This window comes from Rhinatrema bivittatum, chromosome 8 (genome assembly GCF_901001135.1).
Source record: "Rhinatrema bivittatum chromosome 8, aRhiBiv1.1, whole genome shotgun sequence".
NCBI classification, from domain to species: domain Eukaryota; kingdom Metazoa; phylum Chordata; class Amphibia; order Gymnophiona; family Rhinatrematidae; genus Rhinatrema; species Rhinatrema bivittatum.
The window spans coordinates 271543816-271565207 of record NC_042622.1 but is presented as its reverse complement, the minus strand read 5'-3'; the positions used below and the strand labels follow the sequence as shown (position 1 = coordinate 271565207).

Sequence of the window (21392 nt, the reverse complement as noted above, 5' to 3'; positions counted from 1 at the left end):
TCCCTATTTTTAATTACCCCATTTCCTGGGTACAGTCTGTATTTTATTCAGACTTTACATCTATTAATGACCTGCATGACCCCTATTTACTTAGGGGGATCTTAATTTTGCAACTGAGATTTTTTTTTCCTAGTACTTCTGCTATAGTAACATTCAATACAGCTGCACAAAAAAAGGCTAAAAAAAAAAGAAAGTCAATGTACAGGATTGAGATTTCTTATTTTATTGAAACATCTTTACAGAGATAAAACGAGAAAAAAAAAAGCAGAGAAGTGAAAGGAATCTCAGTAGTGCAGTATAACTAGGGACCTTCGATTTCAGTTTTTATTTTGTTTTGCCTTGGAATGTCAATGTTATAAGAAAAAGAAAATCCATGGAAAAATTCTCATTCATGTTATAACAAAGTCATTTTTCCATGGATTTTTCTTGTTATAACATTGACATTCCTAGGAAAAGTAAAATAAAAACTGAAAACTAAGGTCCCAAAGTGTAAGAAACATTAGCATCTGCCCCACAGACTGAAAGGACTTATCCAGAGAGAACAAGACCGAATGTCAGCAGAAAAAGCAGCGTTCCAGGAGGTGAAAGAGCAAAGATGGCTCACAAGGAGGTCATGTCATTCAGTGCATGGTCGAGTTCCTCGCTGATAGCTTTGTACTTCAGCTTCTGAGCATACAACTCGTCTACACGGCAAGGCAAGGTGCAGCAGAAAGTGAAGCAGGAGTCCAGCAGAGACAGGCAGCAGTTGGAAGGGAGTTGAGAAGCAGAAAGCAAAGGTTTGCAGGGAATCAGGAAACAAAAAGAGAGAGAGAGAAAGGTTTTCAGTGCGAAAGAAAAATGATCAATATTTGCTGATAAAAATTCCAGCCATATTAAGCCTGCAGTAGCAAACAACAACAAAGGCTAGTGGCACCTTATAGACTTTACAGATTAATTGGGCGGGGGGCGTAAGCTTTCAAGATCAAGAGTTATAAACCAATACATCCGTTAGTCTAGAAGGTTCCACCAATCTGTGTGTCCCTTTTACGGATGTTTGAAGTTACTAGAACCATTCCCTAGGGTCTTGGCTAATCATTAGGAACAGAATTGCTCAGGATGATGATTGTCTTTGGGAGGAGGGATATGTTGTCCGAGTTGGGGTTTTTTTTCTTTTGTTGCCTTCCCCTCAATCACCACTTGAAAGCAGCAGCTGACGAGGGCTAGTCTCTTTAGTCAAACCCAGTATGTTTGCTTGCTCTGAACAGTCATCTACCACCCAGATAATGGCCTTGGCTTTATATGTTATGTTCCTCAGCTCTATAGTCCTTTCCCAGGTGGAGCATGACTGCTCTTTTAGTTTCATTGCCTGATTTTTCTGTGATTTTCTTCATTTTTAATCTATACTAATTGTGAGTGAACTTTCTAAATATCAATAAAATAATATTCAGAGTAAATGATTTATTCTTTCATTGAAAGTAATTCACTTTGAAATGCCTGAAAAGTGGACTATAAAAATAAAATAAAGATGAAATGATACCGGGACGTCCCTTTTTCAGGAAGTCTAGTCAGGTTTTCTGGTTTTTTTTGGTTAATCTCCTACTTTGGCACTGTTGAAGCCCTAGATGCTGAATTTCAATAAAACTGAAAGTGCTGTATAGCAAGTTTGCTTCCCATAAATGTTGTTTTCCACAGATAGCAGGATGAATTAGCCATTACATGTGGGTGACATCATCCGATGGCACTGAAGGCCTTGTCTCTCCAAGATAGTAGAACTTTGAGCCTCTCCCTCAGTCAATACCAGAGCTAAATCTAGCTACGTAGTCAACTCTCTAGGAAGGTGGGTGGGTATCCCAATGCTAATTCATCCTGCTATCTACAGAACACACAATTTATGGTAAGAAAACTTGCTTCTTCTGTCTATTTAATAGGTTGAATTAGCCATTACATGTGGAGGGTCCCAAGCTAAGGGTTGCAGCAGAGTGTTTACTTACGGGCCGATACAGTAAAGTCCGCGGGAGAGCGGGCGAATGCGCGATTCAGTATTTAAATGAGGCCCGGCAGTAAAAACGGGCAAGCGGAGGCACTAGGGACACTAGCACATCCCTAGTGCCTCCTTTTTGACAGGAGCGGCGGCTGTCAGCGGGTTTGACAGCCGACGCTCAATTTTGCAGGCGTCTGTTCTCGAGCCCACTGACAGCCATGGGCTCGGAAACCGGACGCCGGAAAAATTGAGCGTCCGGTTTTCGGCCCGACAGCCACGGGCCAAATTCAAAATTTTATTTTTTTTTAAACTTTTTTTTACCCTTCGGGACCTCCGACTTAATATCGCCATGATATTAAGTCGGAGGGTGCACAGAAAAGCAGTTTTGCTGCTTTTCTGTGCATTTTCCCAGTGCCAGTAGGCGCTAATTTCTGAAAGTAAAATGTGCGGCTTGGCTGCACATTTTACTTTCTGAATCGCGCGCGAATACCTAATAGGGCCATCAATATGCATTTGCACGTTGAGGGCGCTATTAGGTTCGGCGGATTGGACGCGTGTTTTCCGCCCCTTACTGAATAAGAGGTAAGGGAAAACGCGCGTCCAATGACAGGCTAACAGTGCGCTCCGTTGGAGCACACTGTACTGTATCGGCCTGTTAGTAAGAAACCCTGACCCTACCATGGAGAACAGACTACAGTGAAAACAAGGTCCGCAAAACTGCCTGTCTGACTTTACTGTCAGTCTTTGAGAGGCTATCCAGACAGTAGTGGGACGTGAACTGTAGACCAAGTTGCAGCTTTTTAGATGTCCTTGATGGGCACCTCATGAAGGAAAGCTTTAACCAAGTCTGTGAATTGTAAGTCTACTAAGTGGTAGCAGTGTTGTATGCATTCAGCCAACCAATTAAAGTTTGCTTGGCGACCGCAGTTTTCAGGTGGTTCAGGTCACAGGATACGAATGGCTGATTGGTTTGCTGAGGCGGCTGAGTCCTCCTTTTGTAGAATGCCAAAGTCTGTTTGGAATCTAAAGGGTGAAGAGCTTTTTTGCCATCATGAGCATGCAGCCTTGGGAAAAACGGCAGAACAATGGATTGATAGATGTGGAAGGCAGAGACCACCTTTGGAAGAAACCTGGGGTGAGTTCAGAGAACCATCCTGCTATGAAAAAATTGCAGATATGGAGAACAGTGAACAAGAGCCTTCAGTTCACTGACTCTTCCAGCAGAAGTGATGGAAGGTGATTTTTCTAGTTGCCAAGTCAAAAACTTTAGTGAAGCCAATTCTAGAGGCTTCATTAAGTGGGAAAGAATCACACAGATCCTACGGAATAGGAGGTTTTTGAACCGGAGGTCTAACACACCACAGTCCTTTCATGAATCAAAATATTAGCAGATGAGTGGATATAGACTTTACTGTCCAGCGTATCATGGTAGGCTGCTATAGAGCTGAGGTGTACCTATACTGAAGACATGGCAAGACCTGAGAACCTCATTTACTAAACATTTTTCCCATAAGCACAGAATAGGAAAAAAGCCTTAGGAAATCAGGCTCTGAGTATGAAAGGTGAAGAAGATATGGTAGTAGATGCTGAGAATGACATAAGATAAGGTCCAATGTTTTCTGCAGACACCACTTATAATATCTATTCCACTTGAAGGTGTTAGCTTTGCCTAGTTGAAGTTTTCTAGATGAGACTAAGATATCAACAATCTCTGTAGTTAGGTCAAGATCCACAATCACTGAGCATTCAACCTTCCGGCTGCTGAGGGCAGCAAGGATGGGATGATAGAGTCCCACTGTCTTGAGTTAATAGCATCGTCTAATCTTAGCAGAATAGGAGGAATGCTGGAAAGATATATGAGATATGCATAACATGCTTGTCTTTGGGATATGAGAGAGGTCTTTAAAATCATGAGAGGTCTAGAACAGGTAAATGTGAATTGGTTATTTATTCTTTCGGATAATAGAAGGACTAGGGGGCATTCCATGAAGTTAGCATGTGGCACATTTAAAACTAATCTGAGAAAGTTCTTTTTTACTCAACGCACAATTAAGCTCTGGAATTTGTTGCCAGAGGATGTGGTTAGTGCAGTTAGTGTAGCTGGGTTTAAAAAAGGTTTGGATAAATTCTTGGAGAAGTCCCTTAACTGCTATTAATCAAGTTATCTTAGAGAATAGCCACTGCTATTACTGGCATCAGTAGCCTAGGATCTACTTAGTGTTTGGATACTTGCCAGGTACTTGTAGCCTGGATTGGCCACTGTTGGAAACAGGATGCTGGGCTTAATGGACCCTTGGTCTGACCCACTATGGATATTTCTTATGTTCTTATCCTGAAGAACCTTTTGCACTATTCTGACAATGAGGAATCAGTGGAAAAGCATACATGATGTTTGTTTCCCAATCAAGAAGGAAAGCATCCTGAGCTAGCCTTAGCTCGCTTGGAAGAACTGAGCAAAATAGATTTACCTTGCTGTTTTCCTGTGAAACAGGTCCACTAATGGTTGACCCCCATAACTTGGAAGATCCTGTCTGCTACAGATTGTTGCAGAAATCACTTGTATGGAAAAAATATTCTGCTGAACCAACCTGCAAGCATGTTGGAGATTCCTGGGAAAAAGAAGGCCTGCGGCAGTGCTTTGATTTTTGTTTGCCTAAGTTCAGCTCTTGAGTACTTCCTGGCAGAGGGCCATGATCCCATTCCCCTTTTTTTGTTGACATAAAACAGTCACCTGGTTATCCATCTCAATAAGAACATTCTTGCCTCTAAGGTGGTGTGTGAATATCAGAAATGCATTTCTTTTCATTAAAAACTCGAGCAAGTTGATTTGATACAGACTTCAGGAGGCCCAAGTGCCCTGTGTTTGACACGAGCCGACATGAGCTCCCCACCTCCTAGTTAAGGCATCCATTAATGTTATTCGGTAGAGGCTGATGAAGAGGTACACCCTATCAAAGGACTTGAGGTTGTCACCATCACCTGAGCTTCTTGGGACATATGGACCACAGTAGAGGGAATGGTGTCAGCTGATCCCATTGGGAACATAGACATCGAACATGCATTCAAGTTAGTGGACCAACATGAACGGCTGCTGCCATGTGTCCCGGCACGACTAGAAGAGATCTTGCTGTTTGCCGACAGGAAATCAATTTGTGAATCAATGAGAGAATGATAGTCACTTGATCTGAGGGAAGAAATGGTCTCTCCTGTGAGGAGTCTATCCATGTACCTATAAATTTCAATTTTTGGGCTGGCACCAAATTCGATTTCTCAAAGTTGATCAGAAAACAAACTCTGTAGCAAGGAGATTGTCTGGTGAAGACAGCTGATCACAGATTCCTGCGAAATGCTGTGATTAACCAGTTGTCCACATAAGGGAAGACTTGGATTCCCTGACATCACAGGCAAGCTGCCAACACTGCTAGGCATTTGGTGAAAATTCCTAGGGCAGCTGAGGCGCTGAACAGGAGGCCCCTGTCTTGGTAATGAATAGAATCCACCTTGACTCAGAACTATCATCAATGGCAACAATGGATAGGTATGTATAAGTAAGCATCTTTGAGGTCCAATGCACACATCCATTCACCCTTCTGAATGTAGGGGTGAATCCTACTGCGGGAGTTCATTTTGAATCTCTCTTGGTGCTTTTTCAGATGCCTCAAATCCAGAATGGGCCTCAAACCTCTTGATTTCTTGGGGACGAGAAAGTATTGGGAATAAAACCCCTGTGTATGTTGGGAAACAGCAAGGGGTTCTATTGCCCACTGTTGTAGCAGTGTAAACTTCCAAACATAGTTGCGGAAGATGAGTCCAATCCAGCTGCAGCGCAGAGCAATGCAGGGGAAATGGTAGGCTAGAGAACTGCAAGTGCTACCCAGAATGCATTCTTTGAAGGAGCCAAGGGTCATTGGTGATAAGGCACCACTTATCCACAAAGCTGATTTCTGCCACTGACTGGAACAAAGGGGAGTGGACTGTGCGAGGGGATCAAAAACTGGACCCTAGTTTAGGATGGATTGGTTGAGCTGGCCTTTTCTGTCTCTGCTCTCTTTGTCCAACCCTTAAGCTGACGATGAGTTGGGAGAGGTTGGGTTCAGTACTATCAATAAGTTCAGACAGGGCACTTGTAGAAATAAGGTCGCTTATGACAGAGATTGGTCCTTAATCTGCACCACATTCTCCCTAAATTTTGAACCAAACATATTATCCCCTGAGACAGGGGAGATCTGCTAATTTCTCATGCACATCCTCTCGAATGCTGCTGGCTGTAAGCCACGCCATATGACAAGTGCCTATGGATGATGCAGAAGTACTAGAAATCTAATTGAAAGATTCGTAGACTGAACTTAAGTGGCAAATACTTTTTTCCACATTGATGGACAGACTTCAGCTTTTCCGGGAGGTCATGAAAAAGCATTGATACACTGGTATTTGTGTAGTTAACATGGAAGCTTAACATCTTTTTACCAAACTGGTCTAGAAACCAGTGGTCTTTCCCAGATTGTGAATTGTCTATCTTTATTAAATGTATTAAATGCTTATGCTCTAGGCATTAAGCAATATGCATGTCATGGCAAACAATAAAACATTAAATACTAACAACAAAAATACAAAAAAATCCCAAAATGAGAAAAAACAACAGTCATCTATGTTACATACTCTCAAAATTTTCAGCCTACAAATTGGACTGCTTGAAAAGATTAATCAATAGAGTACTGAAAGGAATGAATCCGGTTTTTTTCCATTGTGGATTCAACTGCCACTGAATGGAGCAGCAATTGTATGACACTAAATCATGGATTACGTTAAATCCTGTATTTCAGATCCAATTTTCTCTTCATTGGAAAGGTAGAAAATAGAGTTCCCACACAGAATTGCATGGACAGCTAAAGCCACCAGCTCTGAAGAAGTATCGAGGATCTGTGGAAGGCCTAGTAGTTCTTTTCTATTAATTTTGAATAAGAAAGGTTTTCCAGAGGTGACGTATGGTCAGGTGGCTCAAGTAGAAATTGGAAGATATGCTTGTAAGTGTCTTCATCCGAACCCAATGGCACAGGATCACTCAGCCAAGAGTGTTTCAAAGATAAGGGCAACACCACAGGCTCCTCCGATGGGAGCGCAGATGGGGCCTAGCAGTCCATCGTTGCCATTCTGCAAGTCTGCTGCAATGGAGTAGGAAGAAGCAGCTGCCTGAAGAATGGGCTCAGAGGATGTGTACAAATGGACAAAACAGGGACTCTTCAAGGTGGAATTCCCATGGTCAGGCTCTGAAGAACAGGCTGGAGTGAATCCCCAGACTTCTTGGAAAATTTCACCAAAATTGTAATTTGATCCACCAATTGATAGGGTCTCTGCCCTGCCATAGGCGGTGGTATATCCTTTTCTGACACAAGGATTGGTTTTTGAGATTGACCTTTGAATGGTCCGATGTGAGTGGGAGCACAGAACATGTAGGATCTGGTGTCTCCAGATGATACCCTTCCACCAATAGCTGAGGTGGGAAAAGCACTCTGTTGATTGGAGGAGGATGGAGTAATTTTATGCCCTCTCCGCTTAGGATGTTCTGTATATAACTACTTTGGTTACTAGAATCAGCAACTTGGATGCAGTAGAATGCTTCAAGGACTTCAAAGAAACTTGTCATGTTTAGATGAAGGGTAGGCTGACCATGTCAAGAAATCTGGAGTTCTGCGTCGATGCCATGCTGATGGAAGTGCCAGTTGGATCACTGCTGCACCATGCGTTAATCCAGCTATATTGAGACTTCAAAATGCATCGAAAGGATGCAGTGCTTTATCTTAGATGTGCTGTGTCAGAATGTGTTAATGCCATCAAGTAGTCTGTCAGCATTGAATGCCTTGATACTCCATGCTCCAAATGCTTCGATGCACTAGGCCTCCATTGTTTCAAAGGCCTATGCATGGCATGTGTTGATGAATCTTGCATTGAGTGCTTTGATGCAGTTTGCACTGATACTGGCTGCATCACTGGTGCCACGCTTCAAATGCTTCTTGGATGAAAGCTCCAGCAATTGTTGGTGCTTTATCTTCAATGCAGGATGACAGACAAAACTTGACCCCCATGGCTTTGGGCTGCACCAAAGGGGGAGACTTAGATTAGTTGCCGCTCTGACCTTTTACAGGGAAGGCAGATGAAACTTCATTGCTGGTGGAGGATCTGCTGCAATCAGCTCCTCAATACAGTGCTCCCTGGAGCATTGTGAGCATGGGACCATCTGACCACAGGCATAACAATTCTGCTGGTCATTTTCCGGACCCATGCAGATGTAGCAAAGCTCATGGCCATCAGTAATAGTCATTACCTTATTGCAAATGCATCATCTGAAACAGTTGAGAGTTGGCTCTTTCTTCTGTGGCATCTTGAGGCAGCAAGGCCTCTTGAAAAAGAAGAAAATACAGATGGTAACCTTTTTTTTTGGGGGGGGGGGTTGCACTGAAAAGTGCTTTTGAAGGACTGGTGAGGCAGCAAGACAACAAAAAATGAAGAAAACAAATAAAAAGTAAGCTTTTTGGATTTAGAGAAAAAAAATATAAGGCGAGAGTATGTTGTGCTTTAGCTCGGACAAAAATAACTGAGGAGTCTCATAATGCAACACCTACGTGGGAATTCTCACACATGCTCAGCAGAGCTCAAAGCTCCATTCAGTGCTTCCAGATGATGTCATACCCATGTAATGGCTAATTCAGCCTGCTTATCGATGGTAAAAATATTGTAACGCAATCTCAAATTCTTTCCAGTTTCATTTAAAAAAGAATTGTGTTTTTCAATTCAAAATTAATAAGTGATAATAGAGCTAAAAACTAGTTCTAAATATCTTACCTTCCAGGTCATCAATTGACTTTTCCAGTTTGGCCACTGTTCTTTCTGCAAATTCAGCACGAGTTTCAGCCTAAAATAGATTTTATATATACAATATATAACAGGTGGTTATGGCAGCAGGTTTGCGCTAGTTATCAGAGTGGAGAGCTAGAAGCCCTGCAAATCCTGAGCTGAATTATAAGCAGCCTTGCACAACTCCTCAGGATTTTCCTGTTCTGTATCCCCTACTCTATCCAACTGCAACTGGGTGATGGTAAAATCACTGTTCCTTTTCTTCCATTTCATTCCCTTTCCTCAGGATTTCCTATTTGCTGCTGAGCATGCCTCAAGTTCTCCAGTCGTAAAAGAAATTGCTCTAAATTTTCTCTCCTTGACTCACTTACTTATTGCCTTGTCTTTTTCACCCCATTGACCTTCCAAATCCTTCAATTTCCTCTCCTTTAATCTGACCTCTGTGCTACAAACTTTCATTGAAATAGTTCTCAATAGTATCTAATGGCCCATTCTGACAAATCTACAGCTAATTATCCCTGTCCACCTTTCTCAGCTTGGTTTCTTTAATCGTTAATGTGCACTCTTCTCTTCTTCCCATGCTTTCAAAACTCTGTCCCCGCCTACTTTCCCACTCTTCTCTCCAACTACCCCCTTCAATGCCCCCCTCCTTGGAGGTTCTCTTCATCCCTACTCTTACCATCTAGAGTTCAGTTTTGGGATCTCATCTCTTCCTAAGCTCTTCAGAGGGAAACCTCATCCAGATCTTTCAGCTCTAAAGGCCATCTCTCTCTACCCTGACTACATTTAATCCGTCTCTTCCTCTGCTGTCTCCTACTGGATGTCTTTCCACCAAGCACGTCCAAACCAGAGCACCACGTGGCAAACACTTCTGTCTTTTCTGCCATTATTCAAGTCTTCCTCTTGCTATTCCATCTATCTCATCTCACTCAGTACTAAACAAAAAAAGAAGTCTACTTGTACACATCTGTCTCTCCATACACTACAGGGGCAACGTTCAAATAGCCAACATAGTTGCAAACAAGGTACGCGCATTTCGTGCGGATAATTTAGGAACATTTTCAAAAGAGAAATGAACCACACCGCTTCTCTTTGAAAATTATCAACTGCAAATTAAATGTGATAAAAACATTCACGCATTTTGCGCCTGCTATTTGTGTGGTGCAGTGATTGGAGGGGATGATGACACAAAACAGCACGTGTCATTTGAAAAATCGAATGAGTGCATGCTGTTTCCTTGCGCCAGCCTCAACACACCCACACAGAAATGCCGCTAAAAGGTTCATACACCGTGCAACCCTGTACTTCAAGCCACATCTGAGGAGAGCGGCCTGGAAGTCGGCCAGGTACACGCTGGGCTGACAAATATAATATGGGCCCCTGGTCAGCCGGGAATGCTTGAGCCCCCTTTTCTGATTGGCCTCTGTACCGGGGCAGATTTAAAAATAAATGAACAGATATCCTCCCACTTTGCTAGGCTCTTCGGGCACCTCCTGGCAACAGACCATAACAGGTTTTGGTTGGGCCTGATGCACGAGGAGCCAGATTTGAATTTGGCTCCTCCCATGGGTTCTCTATCTCTGAGCAATACCAGTGCTCCTTCTCCTGCCCCTCTCAGTTTTTTTTTTTGTTATTCGCTGTGTTAGGTGCGCTTTTGTCATTATCTGTTTAAAAGATGTTTGTCATAGCGGGTGGGGAAATGTAAGCTTGGTATGGTTTGAGGTCTTCCAGGGTTAGGACGTGCTGTGGGGTCTGGGTTCAGCCCCGTGGAGGACTGGCTCCTTGCTGGCTTAGGCAGGGGCCTGCCGTCACGTGGTCTACAGGTCAAGTGACCTGGGGTAGGGTTAACTTGCTGGGTTATTATAGCAGTTATCCCACCAGGGACAGAATACTTCAGGTTACGTATGACTACTGTTATTTTGCTCATGTACTGGATTGTAATAAAGCTGCAGCCTTTGACCTCCCAATCAGGCGTGTGCACATTGATCATTTATGAATGTCAGAGGACAGGCGTGAGGGGGCAAGGCTGGTCCCAAAGGTGTCTTCATATTATTCAGTCTGGTCATTTTAGCTGACTGAAAACTGCCCTCTCTATTCTTCCTTGGGGGCCTGTGTTCCATCCTCGGCCTTCTCTTCTCCTAGTTAAAATGTTCCACTTCCCAAACTTGTCCTCTGTATTTGGAGCTTCCACCCCCCCACCCCGATATCATTTCGATTCATCTGCAATTTGTTTCTGAATTAGAATTAGGATTATTAAACACCCAAAGTCATCAAGTTCTGTCATTGCCATGTTCATGGTCGTCAACCTAGGACCTACCAACTGTACCTTGCTTTAACTCCATATTTGTAAAGGTGAGAAAATAAATCCAAATCAAATCTCCTTTCTGACTCTCAAGCTACCAAACCAATTTGCTGACATTTGAGCCTAGCTTTACCATAAGGGCAACCAAAGACGCTACACTTTCCAGCCTCAAACGATTCTCTCTCACCTGTGTCTACAAGAGGAACTGATTTCTATAGCAACAGTTAGAGGGCGAGTTTTCATAAGACATGTATGTGGGGGTAAACATCTGTAGAATGCCAATTTTAAAAACAGTTTCTCCTCTCCACGCTCCCGCCAGCGCGCCCCCCCCCAAAAAAAATAATAATAATGGCTGAACCAGTACATGCTGTCCCCACCATCTGGAGTGAGGAAGAGGCGTTCATCCCACATTGGGGGCGGGACTGGAAAACAAGTGGAAACTGTATTTTCAAATAGATGTGTGTTTACCTGCACAAAAGCTAAGATCTCACCTCTTTCAATTTATCCGAAAGGAGTTTGATTTCTTCTTCATATTTATCTTCTTTTTCAGAGTACTGAAAAGCAATGTTAAGCACAGATTTAGTACCACTGTGTGAAGACTCCTAGAACTGGGGTTGCTTGGTTCAACGCGATATTAGAGTCCTTCCCCCGCAAAAGTTTCTTTGCGCCAGGGTGCTCGTGACCTGGAAGCTTAGCACATAGTAGGCACCGATGAAGCAATACTGTAGGATATGGGGAATTATGAGTAACAGGTCTTACACACACACACACACACACAAAAAACCCCCCCTCGAAACATTTTCTAAGCTTTCAGAAATACCATTCTGCCTATGTCCAGCAAATATAAAAGTTAGGGCTGGATACCTTTCTCATTCAGTCACTGAGTTCAGAGAGAAAAAAGTGTGAGGGCCTGCGCCATGGCCATCTGGAAACACCCTGAGCTCTATATTCAGACACAATCTGGAGAGCAAAGTTAGCCGGATAAACTAATTCAGCTAACTCCGAATATCGGGGTCAGCCCATTAACTTAGCCAGCTAACTCATCTCTCCCAGTTATGTCCCCAACTTATGCGGCTAAATTCTAGAGGCTTACGTTATTAGCTGGATAAATGCCGAGTGTAGCTGAGAAAGCCATTTAAACGGATGACTTTTCAGCTCTCCGTCTAAATGGCTTTTGAATATCAACCTCATAATATTTTGCTTCTCTGAATAAAAAACAGGGGCTGAAAAACAATAAATTCTCCCCATCAGCAGAAATTGCCTGATAATTGCCTTTCCTCTAAGGAGGGCAGGCTAATCCTCGCCAGTGGATTATGCCCCTCTGCCAGCAGATGGAGATGGAGCAAAAGCTGACGTCACGGACATAGAGTCCCGGCCCAACACATCAGCCCGCCAGTATTCTCAGGGAAAAGCCAAACTGTGGACAAACTGGTTATACAAGAACAGGATCATTAACAGGAAACCCAATCAGGAATACACAGCTCAGAGGCCGGTCATGCCGTTTACAAGTCCTTCAGTGAACGAACAGAATAATGGCTTGCGTCGCCTGCCAGAAGGAACAAGCTAAACGTAAATAGGCAGCCGAGGGCGGGCTGTGGATTAGCCTGCCCTCCTTACAGGAAAGGAAATTCTCCAAGAACAAGCAGGTTGGGAGTCCATACACGCACACACACACGAGTGACATAGTCAGATGGAGCCCCGGTCCGGAATGTTGATCTCAAAGATTCTAGAACTTTCAAACATGCCCTACTGAGCATGTGCAGCCATAGTCATCACCCTGTCCCCTAGGCAGAGTTCCTCAGTCTCTTTTTTCCCCCCCACGGACTGTGTGGTCACGGGAGTCACGTATTCAGCTTTGCTCTCTCCTCGCAGTTTTTGTAAGTGTTTTTTTTCTAGAGCTGCAGCTGTTTTTCTTTCCCTTACCTTAGGTAGTTTTATTTTTTTTCTTTTCCTTTCTTCCTCTTTTTTCCCCACTGTCCTGCCAGTAGCATGGTGGGCCTTGGTCGCTGTGCAGCTTGACAGAGTCTAATACTATCCCTTATTAAATAAATTCTGCACCTGCAGTTTGATATCTGTACCCTCTCCTTGCTCTATTTTGTTTTTTTATACCTTTGTCAGGTGCTAGCAAGACTAACAGAATGCAGTCCATCGGTGATCCGTGAAGGCCGCTGAGCCTGGGGACCGCCCTCGATGACTTAAGTGCCTTAGGCATCTGAGGACTTGATGCACTGGAGTTATCGAGCACCTTGGGCCTCGATGTGGCGGAGTAGTGGCACCAACATCTAGTGTTGGGGACCAGAACTGCTATTGAGCGCCATGGTCCCCCTTCAACGACAATCAGAGTTGTCCTCAAGGCCATCAAAGCCCTCAATCTTACTGAAGTGTGTGCATGGGTCGTAGAGATATGTAGCCTTGTTGCCATGGCCACCCAAGAGGCCATCCCGGTGCAGAGCTGCCTCGATACCATCAAACCCTTGATAAAATAGAGATGCAGGGCCGCCATAGAGGCCCATCAAGCAAGTTAGCCAGCGATGCCATTTGTTGCCGCTCTCAATGACGTAGAGAATCATCAGCAAGGCACTGGAATCGCCAGTGAGCGCCAGGACCTGAGAGCCCTTGAGTGCTACTGAAGCTCTCCAGCAACAGGGGTTTTGGCCTTGGATGGACTTGGTGCTGTCGAGCACTGGGGCCGCCATCTACTCAAGGCAGCCTGGAGCACAGAGGCATCCAGGCGCAGTATTGCAGTGCCCTCGAGGTTCCTTTGCTGTATCCAGACAGGGTATAGAGGGGCATCGAGCTGTCCCATCTCTGGCTTATGGCTATCTGGCACCATGGATGCCGATAATCTCGGGGGCTCTGAGCCGCTGGGTCCGGGGGCATTTGAGGCCCCGCCTGGCTTTGTGCATCATCAATGCTATTGAGTGCTAGCGAGGCTATCGTCAGCCATAGTTGCTGGTGAGCGACGCCATCGAGCTTGCAGCATCATCGCCCTCGAACATGTAGGTGAGCAGAGGGGAACAGTCGATGGTGGCAGCAGCCATCGGTTCATTTGGGAACCGAAAAGGCATGTTGGGGCTGCAGAGCCTCTACCTGCAGGCTCCCCTGGCATCATCAGTCCCGCTGGTCTATCGATGCCTTCAGTGATTGGGTCTTATTAATGCCACCAGACTGTCGATGTCCGCAGGCACCTGTGGCGCCGGGGATGGCACCATATACTGAACTGATCCAAGACACAGTCAAACATCGTCGAAGCCCTGGGTGCAGCATTATTTGGTGCCATTGATGCAATCCATTGTCAGTGAGCGCGATAACGCTATGGGCCCTATGGGTGCCATCACCAAGGTGGGCATCAGTGGACGTGGTCAGATGCCACAGGACATGACCGCAGAGTACCAGGGGCATTGGTCACTATGGACTCCGCTGCTGCCATGAGGGAAATGGCTGTGAGCCATTCCTGATGCAGCCTTTTGGAGCATTATCAGGTACTGGGGGTACCATGGGTGCAATCCCATAGAACACCAACACCACCATGCCATAATCAGAGCCCCAGTGGTACTGGGGAGCTGTCGGCACACTGTTCCTATTCACTCTATTGAGAGTTAGTGCCACAGTGGAGCACATGTGTGATCAGGTACGGCAGGGGCCATCTGTTCCAAGCGCCTCAGGTGTAGGCAGGCGACACTCTCTATCTGTACAGTACGCAGCCATGCCAGGGTTCAGCCATCGAGCATCAAGGTACCAGCCTCCTCGTCTGTTCTGCACCATAAGGTGCTAGGGAACATTGGCAAGAAGGCGCCATCCCACACTATTTTTTGGCAGCACGCAGCCACCGACTCTAACAGGTGGTGTTGTGCCGTAGGATTCTACCCACAAGCACGGCGAGTGGGTTCGTAGAAATGCTGTCATCCATAGGATGGGATACCACTGTATGAGTACTGGTCAGCATGTTTTTATAGCAGAGGGCACTAGACTTCCAGTTGCCTTCTACTGAGGAGTGAATGTGTGTTTCTCTCGTGGTGAGCACAACAGATTGTGTGTCGCAGTTACAGGACTGACCTAAGACTGCGTCCCTGGTTGGACTCCTATGGGAGTGGATACCAGGAGGGATAGGGTCAGGAGTCTTCTCCTTCCTCAGAAGAGGAATGTCTTTTGACCCCTCCCATGTTAGAAATCCCCTTTGTGGGGAAGCCCCAGGGGCTCCATCCCTTGCAGGTTTATCACCGAACTGGAGCCTCAATTCTTTTGAATCTGTGCATCTCCCGGGGGACAGCAGCAGCGATCATTGGACTGTTTTTGCTGGGGTCCCTCTGTTGATTACCATGGAGGCCTACCCCATCTGAGGGTGGCTGCAAGTGGCAGATTGGTAGCTTCTGAACCTCAGTGATCAGTGACTAACTCAGCTATCATCTGGATTGTAAATAGGTTAACTTGAGATTTTATTTCTACTATTTGAGACTGGGAAACATTTGAGGAATTTGAAAAGTCCCGATATTAAGAAAGTAGCTATGAAACCTGATTAGACAGGCTAGCAATTGCTTCCCAAATTATATCCAGAGTAATATTTGCAGGTTTAACTAAAGAAACAGATATCTCTGATGTAACCCTTGTAAAAGGTCCAGCCGTTGAAGATATTGGGGAAATAGCCGACAGACGTTCTCTTTCCTTACCCAGCCGGCAACCAGCTCCCTCAGTTTGTTCCTCCAAACTGGCTCCACCCGACGCCAACACTGCCGGCTGCTGACCATCAGCGGGGTGCGTCGGGAACATACTGAACACATCAGCACCTCCCGCGGGGGGGGCCGACTCTGCTCCGGAGAAAAAGATGAATCCAAGTCCGGGGTCATCAGCGAAGGAGGACCTCTCTGCTGATTGCCCAAGGACACATTCTCGGAGCTCAACGAGGGCTCCTGGCTCCACACTACATGTTGGTCCATCGGGCCCTGAAGAGGAGTTCCCTCCGAGGCTTCAGGGAACACTCTGGGCCTTCCTTTCCTCTTGCCCATTAGCGAGGTAAATATTTTAAAGTTCTGCTACGAAGAAAATGAGAAACTAGGAGAGAGTCTGAGCTACTCGCTTTTGCGTGCGGCCATCTTAGGTCCTCCGGGTGGCAAATTCTTAATCTCATCATATTGTATGGGTTTCTCAATCTCAACCACAAAGGCCAAGAAGGGGCAATCATCAACTGATAGCTCAGACCCTGCACTTGGTTCATAGCCAAAAGACTGAGAAGTAAATAACTTTTTCAGAAAGTTTGCTTTTGAATGACACGGTGCTTGGGGAGGGATGCAGTTTCGCCCATCTCTGACCACCCACGTGAACAAAGCTGAGTTCTTTATTCCTTCACCAGCTGCTTCAATTTTACTTTCTTTATACTCTGAATATGCCAGCATCAGATCACCTTATTCTATAAACCCAGGGGCTTCTCAGCTCAGGTTTTCATGAAGAGCCCAGGGACTGGGATTATGTGAATGCAAATAAATAAATAAATGTGACGAACGTTCATGGAGGACATTCTGTACATAAAAGACACAAGTGTGGCCCTCAAGGAAGACGCTGCGCCGACATGGTTTGAAAATCATCGCCAAGAACGTATATACAAACCGGGTCTCATCTCCACAAGTTGCCTTCAAAACCGCGTGTGGCATAATCCTTGACTATTCTGTTTCACAGACCACATTTATTATTATTTTGAGCACAGAAGGCAAGATACAGGAAGGTTTATATTTTTCGAGATTAAAAGGGCCAATTATGCATTCCACCAACCTTTTCTGACTGGGCCTCCAGGGACTTCAGATTGTTGGTGACATTCTTCAGTTCTTCTTCAAGGTCACTGGCCTTACTATACACACACACACACACACACAAAAAGAGTGGAAGTAAACATCCATGCCCCAAATGTCTGAAGTTATTACTGCATGTGCCACAATATTTTGCATTAATTACTATTTCATCAAATACTAAGAAGAAAAAATGATGAGGCTTTAAAAACTAAGTGGAAACCATTTTTATGCTAATCATAAAGTTATTATAGCACGCGTCCATACTAAGTACAGCATTTTCACGTGATCTGTGTTTTATTGGGAAGCACTTAGTTTTACGTGTCTTAATATTCGTGCAGAAACATCAGTATCGAACAGTAAGTGGGACTTCTGGGGCATTACTATGAAAAATATCAAAACAGAAAAGGAAATTTATATAGCACATTAGTAAGACCCCCCGTGAGAGAGTAAAAGGTGAATTGTAAAACTGGCTCGCGGACGCACACGTGCATGTCCTGCGTCAGCCCACGACCAGAGATGTGGTCATTTTATTTAAAAAAAACTTACATGCCGCATTATAAAACTGGCTGGCCGCGCACACATGTGCGCCCAGGGCCGGTGCAGAGGGATTAGGCGCCCTAGGCACCTTCTGCCTTGCACTGCCCTCCCCCCCGCCCCGTCGTGCCGACCCCTCCCCCACCACTCACGAGTGGCGGCGGCAAAGGAGTGGAGATTCGAATCCCCACTCCTCTTTGCTGCCGCTCGTGCCCCCCAGGTCCAGGCCCAGCTCGCCTACTGCTTCCTCCGGCCCTGTGCGCGCACGCCTGCGATTAAAAAATGCCACTTCGAGCACGTAAGTGGGGAGGGGGGATTTTAAAAGGGGCACGCGCCGACGCCATTAAAACCAGTTCAATCCCAATTTGCCCAGTTAAGAGAGAGGTCTTCCAAACCCCCAAGCCTTAAAACCCCGCTGACCTGCCTGGTTTTATTTTATCGCTTCCACGTCAGGCACAGCAGAAGTAATGTTACGCGGCAGGAGCCCTTGCCGTGCGCACATCTCGGGCCCCGCCCCCCGCCCTTGAACATTTCCGAGAGACGCGGGCGTCTCGGTGGCTTTCAAAATCCACTCGGTCGTGCACGAGCCCGAAAATATTCGCGCGTCCCTTAAACGACGCGCACGCCAGGCTTTTAAAATTCACCTTTCAGGAGCATAAAAGGAGCATCGCGTGGCAGGTTTCAAAAACCCAGTCTTATGCAGGTAAACCCTTTTGAAAATCACCTGCCTAAGAGTTAAGTTCTCAAATTGGAGGGGGGGGGGGGAGGAAGGGAAAACTTATTCCAAAGTATCTATCATAATAAAATCAGTTTTGCTGCCCAGAGAATACTCGTGCTAATGCCTCGTTAAGCTACAAATTACACCTATCTGCTAATTGTTACGCCTGCGGACCCTTGGGCAGAGGCAGGACTGGCTTCTCCCTGCCCGATCCGGTGTATAAAATCGGGGTGCCACTCGCCGCCCGGTAGCAACGCCTATGGGCCGGGGGATCCACTGAATTCCTTAAAGGCCCCGACCGCAGCCGGCAAGGGAGCACGACGCAACGCCTCGGGAAGGCCTCTCCAGGCACACACGCCAAAGTGGGCAGTGCGAAGCTGGGAGAGGGCACAAAATAAGAGCAGCCCGCCCCCCCCCCCCCCCCCCCCCCCGATGAAGGGTTTGGGGAGGGATACGAGAGGAGAGGCAAGGACAAGCCGTAGAAGGAAGGCACTGGGGTAGGTGTGCTCGCAGAAAGACTGGAAGCCTGTTTGGTTTTCTGCCTGCTGTCCCTGCTGTTAATGCAACACTTAAAAAAAAATATGCTGTTGTACCTTTTTAGGTTTCCAATACAGAGCAAAAAAAAAAAAGTGTTTTGGTTTTTTTCATTTATCCACCTCCCCACAAGGTGTCCCTCGCAGATCACAAATCACAGCGAGGAGCTTAATTCCCTGCTATCTTGTCACATCGCTGTGCTTCTGCTGTCCTCCGTTTCTCCTCACCCCACACTTGACCTGTGGCTCTCTTCTCTTTCCTTTCCTGCCGATGCCACTCCTGACTGGCAGTTTCACATAATTGTGAGCTGGCTCGGATATCATGTCAGGGTTAAAAGGGGCTCGGGGTGTGCCTGCCACGCACTGACTCAGAGCTTCCTGACTCTCTCTGAGTCTTTCTGTAGTAACCCTCACGTTCCTCTCTCTGTGGTGAAGAAAATATTTTTATTTCTCTCCACCAGCATCCTGTCTGCATGGGCAGCCCACCGATCGCGGAAAGGCCAGGGCGGGAGCTCCTAGCCTCTTCCTGCTTTGGCTGGAGGACCACGCACGGTCCCCGGATCAACCTGTTCACCCCTAGGAAGCAAATGCAAGTGAGCGCTGAAGATTTATTGCTCAGGATGGGGAAGCTGAAGGGTTTTGGTTCTCACCAAGTACAGCATTTTTTTATTTTGTTTTTCTTGCCTTCTAGGCGGTATTTTACATAATTTCCCAGTACAGTCTGAGGTCCTTCAAAGCGCCAGCATATTTTTTTTTTTTCAATCTGCAGTGGCTGCCACTAGGTCAATTAATCCAATGATTTTCGTGTCAGTATTTTTTTTTTATACACAGGAGTACAACTCTATCTGCCTCTGGAATTTGGACAGGACTTACAAAGACTCAGAGCTCGTCTAAGTTGACAGCCGATTTGACTTGAGAGTGGAGGACTAGCACGTGTTTGGAGCAGCGGGCTGCAACCCAGGGAAGTCAGTACTCAAATCCCATGGCCGCTCCTTGTGACCTTGGGCCAAGTCACTTCACCCTCCACTGCCTCCAACTGTGAGCCCCTCCCCTTCCCGGGGATAGGCCTTTAACTGAATGTCATCTGCTTTAAAGTGCCTGAAATCATCTTGAATCAGAATAAAGACTGAGGGGTCCTTTGGATCAGTACGGATGATCAAAACAAACTTATCGAACGGTGACAGCTCACGGTCGACTCAAATCAGGAGTCTTGGCGTGCTTGGACGATTGTCCAGCAGATCCACAAACAGGTTAGTGGCTTTCTGGGTTCTGACCAGCCAAAGGCAAGCGTTCAAGTGCATTTACAAGATTGGATTCTTCCAACTGCATTCTGATGGGAATTTCAAAACACTTGCACTGGTTTCAATTACGATTAATTCAAAATTTTCCATCAAGAATTATTTCTGGACAAAGTACAGGACTATTATTTCCCCAATCTGAACAAACTTCACTGATTCCCAGCAGGCCAACATATTTCGAAAGGATGTACACGCATAAAAGTAGCACATAACATAATAATTTTCAAAGGTTCACTTATGCATGCAAATCCTTTTGAAAATTCATTAAAATTTCAAAAAAAGAATTACACGCTTAAAAGTAGCAATTTTTGAAGTCTAGTTTGACAGCACATGGGGTGAATTTTAAAAGCCCGTCGCATGTAAAAACAGGAGGTATGCGAGTACGGGTGGCTGGCGCGCACCAAGTGGATTTTAAAAGCCTCCCGTGTACGCACATATCTCCTGGTACACACACGCACAAAGGTGCAAAAATGGAGAGGGCTGTGGGTGTGGTCTGGTGGGGCACGGGCATTCCAGGACTGGGCAAACCGGGAACGAACTGGGGAAACTGATAATTGCGTTGGCGCGTGCATCTACTATAAACCCTCCTGCTTACACGGTAGAGGAGGCATTTGCGCACACATGCACGCATCTATATAAAATTGTGCGAAAACGTACGCACATACAAGCCTATTTTATACCAGGCGTGCTTGTACGTGCGTATATTATAAAATGCCTGTGTATGTGGGCACGAGCTGGCATAAGCACATACATGTGCACCCGCCCGGCGGTATCTCGGTTACCCGTATGCATTCTTTTCAAAGTTACCTCCATTATTTTTAAAATCATCTGCCTGGCTTTTAAATCTATCAGAGAGAGATTGGTTTGGATTATCTACTCCTGCTTAGCAGGCTACATCCAAAACTGCACACTTCACTGTTATCCCTTTGCCAAAGTCAGCACACATGACCTCAGCCTAGGAAAGGGCATTTAGCTGTGCCAATCCAGTTATGTGGAATACACTGCCCTCAGAAGCCAGGGTTTATGAGGACTACTTGTCCCTTCCATGAGAGTTAAAAGCCTGGCTTTTCAGAAAGGCTGTCAGTGAATGAGGGGTGAGATATAGTTGCTTTTGATACTGATAAAATCACCAGGACTGGATGGCTTCTACCCCAGGGTCCTAAAGAATTTGAAAGCCTGTTACTAAATCTGCAAGCTACTGTTTAAAGCAGCCACAAAGCCTGAAGACCGGAAGGTGGGCCAATGTGACACCGGTTTTTGAAAAGGTCTCCAGAGGTAAATTTATAATTATTTCATATGCTGCAATTCATAATTGCATCAAAGTTTTATCTGGGAAACTGTAGACCAGTGAGCCTGATGTTGGTGCTGAGCAGAATGGTAGAAGCCATTCTTAGAAACAAAATCACTGGCCATAC

General features: G+C 45.6%; 1 protein-coding gene across 4 annotated transcripts in view; it reads right to left on the bottom strand.

Moving 5' to 3' along the window:
• Positions 1-21392, bottom strand: part of LOC115096380 (tropomyosin alpha-1 chain) — a 171129-nt gene that overhangs the window by 1162 nt on the left and 148575 nt on the right. For 2 of the 4 annotated variants that reach the window (XM_029610895.1, XM_029610898.1), the window contains 4 exons: positions 16878-16953; positions 11606-11668; positions 8801-8870; positions 221-683 (listed from right to left, as the gene is read on the bottom strand). In XM_029610895.1, coding sequence (XP_029466755.1) covers positions 601-683; positions 8801-8870; positions 11606-11668; positions 16878-16953 — 292 coding nt within the window. In that variant the 3' untranslated portion in view covers positions 221-600. Of the gene's footprint in view, positions 1-220; positions 684-8800; positions 8871-11605; positions 11669-16877; positions 16954-21392 lie in introns of those variants that run through there. The other 2 variants (XM_029610897.1, XM_029610899.1) reach the window with 1 other exon arrangement.